The sequence below is a fragment of the Strigops habroptila genome, chromosome 9, assembly GCF_004027225.2.
Source record: "Strigops habroptila isolate Jane chromosome 9, bStrHab1.2.pri, whole genome shotgun sequence".
NCBI classification, from domain to species: domain Eukaryota; kingdom Metazoa; phylum Chordata; class Aves; order Psittaciformes; family Psittacidae; genus Strigops; species Strigops habroptila.
Window position 1 is genome coordinate 29,312,502 of NC_044285.2, and position 8,688 is coordinate 29,321,189.

General features: G+C 43.6%; 1 protein-coding gene across 3 annotated transcripts; it reads right to left on the reverse strand.

The window, feature by feature from the left end:
- Positions 1-1,580: 1,580 nt before the first annotated feature.
- On the reverse strand, positions 1,581-6,993 carry LOC115612452 (potassium voltage-gated channel subfamily C member 1-like). Of its 3 annotated transcripts, XM_030496689.1 has the most exons (4): positions 6,648-6,993; positions 5,522-5,670; positions 4,536-5,073; positions 1,581-3,921 (listed from the first exon to the last, which is right to left on the reverse strand). In XM_030496689.1, the coding sequence occupies exons 3-4, from the start codon at positions 5,025-5,027 to the stop codon at positions 3,118-3,120; spliced, it is 1,296 nt and encodes a 431-aa protein (XP_030352549.1). In that variant the 5' UTR covers positions 5,028-5,073; positions 5,522-5,670; positions 6,648-6,993; the 3' UTR covers positions 1,581-3,117. The 3 variants fall into 3 exon arrangements, with proteins under 3 accessions (XP_030352549.1, XP_030352548.1, XP_030352550.1); XM_030496688.1 differs by lacking the exon at positions 5,522-5,670; XM_030496690.1 differs by lacking the exons at positions 5,522-5,670; positions 6,648-6,993 and adding an exon at positions 6,019-6,258.
- Positions 6,994-8,688: the final 1,695 nt, after the last annotated feature.

Below are 8,688 nucleotides of genomic sequence, written 5' to 3' on the forward strand. Positions count from 1 at the left end.
AACAGTGAACTTTTAACTGCCTTCAGGCTGTCACGACCTGGGAAGCAAGTGGGAACTAACATCTATTTCATTCAAAGAGTTTTGACGTAGGATAAGAAAACAAGCATGGGGGGTGAACGTGGCAACCTGGGAAGATAGTGACTTTTAAGCACAAAGCACATAGCATGGCTGGTTAAGGGAACTACCTACCTAAAACCCATGTCTGGGAGCCCAACACAATCCCTCCCCATGCCATTGCTCTCATCTACCCTTAGATCACCTGTGGCCTGAGACCTGACTCTACTCCCATTCAAGCACTGCAAAAAAGATTGAAAGCTGATCAAAGGCTACAGTTACCAGCTCCCCAGCAGGGCCAAAGGAGCATGTCATAAGCATGGATAAGCCTCCATGCTTTCCTTTGTTGGGCTGTGCTGGAGTCATCAGGAATTGTCCCACAAACTGTTCTTATGGTGGATTACACCAGCAGGCAGCAATGCTTTTCCCGTCTTGCTCACAAAGCACAACTCCTCACAGTGCTTCTCTTGCTTGGGAAGAGGAGCTAAGAGGCTCCACAAGAGAGAGAAGCATGGTCTAGAGATGGGAAGGGACTTTCAAATGCTTTGGCAAAGCCATGTTGCCGAGAACAGGCCTCTTTTCCCCATCGCTTTTGCACTGTGTGAAGCTGTGTTGGTGTTTGCCAGTCACAAGCAACTCCTCATCCTTCCACACTGGGGAGCACTGGGAACATGAAAGGAGCAGGAGCTGTGTCTATTCCATGCTGATTCGGAGGTCAGCACAAGTTAGCAGCACTGGTCAGCATGCACAAGAGAATTTTATGCTGGGAAATCCTAAACTGTTTTGCAGGAATGTGTTCTTTTTACTGATATTTTCATGAAAGAAATCAAAAGTGCTCTTTGTCGTATGATTTAGTTCTAGGTAGTACTGTGAGGAACAGGGAGCTATACTCAGTGATCCTTATATGTCCCTTCCAACTTGAGATATTCTATGATTCCATGATTTCTAGCTTCATGACTCCTCATCAAAGGCTACGTTTGCTGTGCTGAGCTGGTGGCAGATGAGCTTGTGCTTTAGGGTTTGTTTTATCCTTGTGCTTACCTTCAGCTGGGAGCATGACCTCTTCATCCCCCTGCTCCAGCACAGTAGGGCTTAGCAAGTGTACATTTAGGTCTAAACAGAGTCTTGCTACAGAGAGCAGCGTAACACCCTCTTCTGATGTTCAAATCATTCTTCCTGCTCAGCAATGGGACTGCCATGTGCATTTAAAGAGCACCTTCTTCTGGGGGCAGCAGTGAAGGCTGCTCTCAATTGCAGAAAATCTGTCTCCTATGAAGCATCTGCTGAAAAATGGGTTTACAGCACCAGAGCTGGCTAAACACAGCAATAAGCTCTGAACACCTCCTAACTTTGCAGCCAGCAAGATGTAACTATTCCAGTGGCTTTGACTTGGATGCTTAAAATGGGCTCATGGCCTATGATTCTATTGTGGACCTTTCCTGGACTGGGGAAAACTAGAGGACAGACCTGGTAAATCTCTGTTGAACTGTTGCAACTAATATGAATTTTCAAGAAAACTATATACATCCACAGAAAACATAGCACCACTTTAATATAATGAACAAAAATTCTTACGCACCAGCATGCGTGGCTTTACCCTCCTCACCCCTTCCACTCTCTGCATAGCCAAGGTGGGTGCAGGAGAACACCTAGACTTTTCTTCCACTGCCAGGCTGTTTCCAGCTTCTCATATGCCTTGTGCCTGAAATGTTTGTTGTGGTTTTTCTTTCTCTTTAGACAAAACCTAAATTCATTGTAATTGCATTGGAATAGAGCTAAATTACCTAGCATTTCAATAAAACATCCTCAAAATGCTATCCTGAACAGAAAAATCATAGTGACAGATAAAATCAAAATTGCAATTAAAATACAACCTCAATGAAATTTAAATACAGAAATGTTATTGTATACAGAATTTTTTACTTACTAAACAAAAAACCCTTAGCGCATCATCCTGCTATAGAAACAATGGGATGTGGTTTGTTCTCATACCTCAACAATATTTGTTATTTCCAAAATAAACATAGGTAACAATCAAGACTATCCAGTTAAAAGATAAATGTTCCAAGTTTATATCTATGCTTTAAGAAAGTAAATTACATTACATCTATAGTAAGTACTGTAGATTACAATCTTCCTTTTGAAGAGCAAAAAACATGAATATTTTGGCTAATAACTCAGTGACCTTTTTTACATAAAAATCAAGAACTGTTGAAATGTGTCAATCCAGTGGAAGTGTCCAATGAAATTTTAATCTCACTGAGGCCAAGGAAAGGTTGCTATTGATTTCAGCAGAGCCAGGAAGGATTTGCTGCCGGAGGGCTCCCTTGCTGCTACCCAAATGCCACAGCAATTCCTGTGAGCCCACAATGTAGGTTATTAAACAGTGCTGGCTCTCAGGACCACAGAGCATTCTGTTGCCGTCTTTCTGCCTGTGTGTGAGCCAGGCAACTCAGATGTAGTGGCTTGGTTTGGTAAAGTGAGGAAACAGAACTCTGCTAAAAAATACAACTTAAAATTGCTTCCTCCTCACTGTCAGGGCAGGGCAGTGCATAGATCTTCTTTCCCAGCATGCAAAATGAGATTATGGTCTGTTGATGGAGGGCATATCATTGGTAGTATGGCAGCTGAGGGAATATGCTGTGGCCCCAGGTCATGGAATTGGGCCATATGGTGCACATTCAGGCTATGGAATCATAGAATGCTGCTATAATGTAGCATCAGGGGGGTTGGAACTAGATGATCTTAAGGTCCCTTCCAACTCTAACCATTCTATGATTCATGGTCACAGGCCTGTCCCTGAACAGCTAGATGAGAGAAAGAAACTGTGACATGTAAAAGAGCACGGCCTGAGGTACAATGTGGGAAAGACCTGTGGGATTTGACAGGTCTGATCAGTTGTGTACCAAGTACTGCAACATTAGGCCTCACCAATAGTTTGAAACACGCTAAGGCAGCAAGTAAATGCAGTATAAACTATTTGCACTCCCTGCCCACCAAAGGGAATATACCATGCTGAAGGTTTATTGCTAAAGGCAAAAGGGGAACAGAGGTTCTGAAGTGTTAATGTTTCTTGCTCGTTTTCAGCTTCTGTTTGAAGATAGCAATGTCATAATAGTTTTTAAACTTCACCAGGAAAATGGGTATGGGGATGATAATAGTTAACATGCCAAATACCGCCGCTAAGGCTGCCGTCACTTGGCCAGCTGTGGTGAGAGGGATAATATCTCCATAGCCAACTGTAGTGAGTGTGATCAAAGCCCACCAGAAGCAAACAAGAATGTCAGTGAAGTGCAGCTCCCCTGTGTAGGAGGGATGGCTACCCAGCAACTCCCCGTAGAAAAAGAGAGAGCCAAAGAAGAGGGTCTCAAAAGCCAAAATCATCAGCAGGATGCAAATCTCTCTGAGGATAGACTTGAGGGTGTAGCACAGAACCCTGAGGATCAGTGGCGTTTCTATCAACTTGGATATCTTCAGGAGTTTGAGGAGATAGATAACTCGAACAAAGCCCAACCAAAGCCCCAGGCTTGGCACTCTCTGAATCTGCCCAGCCACAAAGAGTTCAATATAAACTGGGAAGAGGGAGAGGAAGTCAACGACATTCAGGGGATTTTGGAAGAACAGCTTCTTGTCTGGGCAGAAACAAAATCGCACAGAGAACTCAAAAGTAAACCAGAGGACACAGAAAAGCTCCAGATGAAGCAAGTAGGCAGCCTGGTGGTAATAGGGTTCACGGTCATTGTGGGAGACCTCAGAATAGCCAACAGAGGTGAAGTTAGCAGTAAAGAACTCAAACTGTGCCTTGGTCTCCTCACAGAATATGATGACAATTCCAACGATGAACAGCAGAGAAACAAAAGCCAAGCACTGCAGAGGGAGGAAAGGGCACACATGCAATTAGTTCAACAAAGTATCCCATACCCTCACTGCCCCACCACAACCCCAGCATCACTTCCACAGGCACAGTACAATCCCAGACTCATCTTTCTCAAATCACCATTGTTTTGCTCACAGGGTGCACATTTTCTTCTTCCAGACTGGAAAAATAATAGAGAAGATTGGAGTCGAAGAAAAAACCACCTGAACACATATATCAGAGTTTGTAAAGAAAGGAAATATCCAACAGCTGGAGTAATGCGGACAGACTCACACTGTGGCCTCTTCAGCACAAAATGTTGGCTCCAGAACCACCAGCAGCACAGAAAACATCCTCTGCAGCCTCTGACTTGCATTTATTGCTCTACATGCCTGACATTTTAAAGAGGCATGGGGCATGCATTTTGTACAGAGAGCAGGGACAAGAGGAGGAGAGAAGAAGAAGGAGGTGTCTGTTAATGAGAAGAGAGAATTTTATTTTCTTTTTTTTAATCTGGGACTCAAAGCATATTTATCAAAGCTATGAACCCATTAGCATTTTTCATGGACCCGTTCCAGTAATCCCAAAGGACACATGCTGTGTCCATCACCGCATATAGTATTACCTTAGCACTGAAAGAGGAAAAGGGTTTTTCAAACATAGACCAAATCTTTGGCTGCCATCTGGATCGCCAGCTCAAATCCCTTCTTTCTGTCTGGACTATGAGGCACTGGTCATCAGTCTGTTCATTTTCATCCAAAATGTTAAATTCCTCTGGCTGCACCTCTCTGTTATTCAGCTTCAGCCAGCAGCAGGATGCTAGCTGTGCCTCATTGATTTCCCAGAAAGCCAGCTCTTCTTCCAAGACTGACCTACAGGTATCAATGGGACAGTGGAAATGTTTCGTCCTGTAATAGTTCAACACGTAGCTGAAAATCTCAGCACTCCTATCAAAAAAGAACTCTTTGGTGATGGGATCATAGTCGTAGATGCTTGAGGCATGGGGCTCTGTGAGGCTGCACAGCTTTGTCCCTGGGAAGGTCCGAAGGGTGCTGCTGTATGTCTCATATCTGACTCCCCCAATATTCAGGATGATTTTTTCCTTGAAGCCTTCCATGTGTGAGGGAGGAGGGAGGCACAAGTCCTCATAGGCTCTTGTTTATCTTCAGTCAAAAAGAGAAGAACACAAATTAAAAGAAGTAAAGCAAACTTTGGAGCAGGAAGGTTTTCCAGGGTACCTCATTCCAGTGCTTTTAAAGCACATTTTGTACTTGACACCTGCATCTCCTACAGGGAGAAAGGCACTTGGCCATTTCCCATCAAGTTCAGTGCCTGTTCCTAGACTCTACTCCATGTCCATATGATCTGAGCACTTTTCAGGAGATGCATCGAACAAAATGACAGACATCTGGTTTTCATTGCTCTCTGTCCCATCTTTTCCCCATGGGGACAGAGCACACACTCCAGAGTCTCTTTTGCCACATTTGGTTCATATACTGTAGACAATCTTGCAATAAACTCATTTGAGGTAAAGGTTTTTCCTTAAGTCATCCCTATACAGAGTCCCACTGAGCCAAATAACCTTTCCCTCTGCAGGAAGCTGCTCCTTACCTGGAATCTATATGCAGTATTCCAGGACTAGATAGAAATGCAGAACAACATACTGCCCTCTCTTTCAGGGCTGGCTGACATCTCAGAATAGCACCAGAACCTGCTGCCACGGCCTTTGGCATTGGGAAGCATGTTCAGTTGCTTATTTCCTGTAATACATCCCCTATTCTACTCTTCAAAATCCAACATACCTGGGAGAAACTCAAACCCTGCTTTATCAACATTATTGTAAGAAGGGAGAGAAACCAAGGATCTCTGCAGCCTGAGGAGCATGTAGGAGAGGTACAGAACAGGGGCAGGATGTTGTTATGAACGTATCTAGGGCTGCCTTTCACCCACAGGTATTCACTTCTGATTGTCTGTAGCTCTCCTTTTCCCCTCCTCCATTCCTACACATTTCCATTCAACTTTCTCTTATGCCCTGCATTTCTAGTTCTTGCCCTTCTCTTCTTACAACTGAGCAAGCCTGTGCATCTTTCCTGCTTAGACTCTCTTACCCAGAGATGGCTGCTAAGTGTGCTGAGACCATGTACACAGAAATTCCAGTTGTCCCTCCTCTCTTTTTTGCAGAAAGTGCTGAGCATGGGAGTCACAGATCACTTCTGCAACAAATCTTTCCATGCAGGACCAGCAGGGAAACAAGCCCTGCATCAGGGAGGGACTCTCAGGAGCAAAGAACTTCATCCAGCACCTCATTCAGCTTTATCAGAAAAGGCTGGAAGCTGCAGCTTGGTCACGCACTCACAGCACGAGAGAATTACTGCCCATCTGCTGTCCTTTCCAATCCCAACATATGCGAGGCTTCTTGCAGCTTCACCCCAAAACTTCCACTGGCTTCAATGAGAGTAGGATTGAGCATAAGGACTTAAAGTGTACAGGCATTGCTTAGTAGTTGCTGCACAGGAATTCACACAGTGTGATTCTAAGCAGGGTAGACTAATTCAGCACTCAGCAAATCTGGAGTTACATTATTGGTCTCTGTTGCCTGGCTCTCTAAAGAGCACAGTGATTTGTGAGATCCCAGCTGAACTTTCCTTTACCTGCTGAGAATGCCAGATACCTCTTGCTCAAACATAATAATCCCCATGTGAAAAATGAGCCAAGAAGTGCCATTTCATATTCTTACCTTGGTGCTATTGGAGCAACTCTGCAACCAGAAGAAAAGGGAATAGACTGGGAAGAACAGAGACAAATTCAGTGAAAACAGGATGTTCGATGGCTAGTCTCCAAAGCTCAAGTCTCATAGATGCCAGAAAACAAAACCAGCCAATAGCACTGAAAAGAAGCAGAGGCCCCTCTCCCTTGTTCTCTGCCCTATCAGCACTTGCTCTCCCCACTCCAAGGAATAACACTTGAACAAGAAGGCAACAACTGCGAGGCCAGATATGCTCTGACTATTCTGTCACCCACTGCTCTACTAAATCTCAAAGGGCCACAGTGCTTGGGAAATAGGTGCAGCTCAAATGTTTTAGGACCAATTAGAGATTTAACTTTCAAGCCACAGAAAGGCAGACAGAGCATTGTTCTTTCTTGGCTATGCCTTATTCAAGTTTGAGTTAAAATTAATATAGAAAACAACAGCAGCAAACAAATAAAAACCCCAAAACACCAGACCCATCTTCTTGTCACACTCTCTCCTTTTTCTGGTTTGAAGGGCTTTTACTTCGTTTCTGCATGACCCAAAGCTTAACCTTTTGTACCCACTGATTTTAAATGCATTTTTTGTGATTGATTACTCCAGTAAAATGGTTGGCACATAGTTATTAATCCCAGTCAAGAAAGGCATGCTGCGTGTGAAATTTCCGCTTGGCTGATATTCCAAGGCTGGTTCTAAGTATCACCTCTGCTTGCTTCAAACTCTCTGGAAAGAAAATAGGAAAAGGAATTTCCTTATTCTCAGAAAGAGCAAGATTATTCAGGAAGGCTCTGGGGGCTTCCTTTTCAGTTATACAAATGAAAAACAGATCCATGTCTCTTCAGAGGAAGTAGTATCACAGTTCACCTGCTGGGTTTTTAATTTTAATCCACTACCTACATTATCCTGACACACCAAAACTTCTTTTCTTTTAAAAAATAGGTTTTCCATTTAAGCCTTTTACCTAGAAAGCAGTCTGGTTCTTCACTCCTCATTGACACTTCACCTCCAGGTGCAAGTACCTCACTCACCCTCACCATCCAGATTCCCAAAATGCTACAGGGACACCACAAGACAATCCTGGCCTCTTCTCTCAGCCAACACCATGGCAAGGCTGCAGAAACTCAAAGAGCAAATTACTGCCAGTCTCATGTGGGACATTTCAGGCAAGAAGCCACCTTTGCCCATTACCTCCCAATTCTGTACTGAACAACCTTATAGCCAGATATCACAAGAGCATCAGTACAAGCATAATTGCCCTTAGGTCTGGGCTCTAAAAGCACATGAAGCATGTGAAATCTATGCTGGTTCAGTCCTTGCTCCCTTCTATTGCTATAACAGGCACCAAATTCTTCACAACCTTTTCCCTCTTCAGAGAGAATAGGAATGAAAAATAATCCTTTCAATTTAATTTCTGATATGTCTCTGAGGTTCTGGAAGCAGGTGATCTGATCAAGTTTGATGTATCCTATCTGTTCCACAGCACCGACAGCATTTGCCTTTTACAACCTTTGCACTGCGGTTGATTTCTGAAACCCAGAAATAATCTGGCAAGCAAAATGACACATGGTGTTCCTATGCTCTGAATAAGGCCCTTTGATTGCAGTAAACAGCTTGTCCTTTCAGAACATTTTTTAAGCAGATGAAAAGTGCAACTCCATTTCCAGAGAATAGGGCCCTGTTCCAAGTTTTCTCCCTGCCTCATATCTTCTGAGAATTCACTTTAACTGCATGAGGCACTGCAGGAGTTTGGCAACGAATGTTAAATCTGTTCCCTCAACCTTACACTTCTTTTGAGTAATGAAACTCTTGTTTCAATTTGGCACACACTTATTAACATCCAAGAACGAGGTAGACTTTTTCTGTGGGAGGAGGTTGAAGCTGTATTAAACTGAGGCATCTTTCAAAGACGTGAACAGAACTCATTTAACAGAACTCATTCAGCATTTCTTTCCCATAATCTCTGGTTTTTAGTAAACTAAATGTTTCATACAGGGCAGAAGTTCTGTCATTTTTTTCCCGTTCCCTCACG

Excerpts from the sequence above, each read along its gene's own strand:
- LOC115612452 (XM_030496688.1), bottom strand. The coding sequence starts at position 5,027 with ATGGAAGGCTTCAAGGAAAAAATCATCCTGAATATTGGGGGAGTCAGA. Across the intron at positions 3,922-4,535 it reads TTTCCTCTTTCAGTGCTAAG|TGCTTGGCTTTTGTTTCTCT; the intron begins GTAATACTATAT and ends CTCCCTCTGCAG.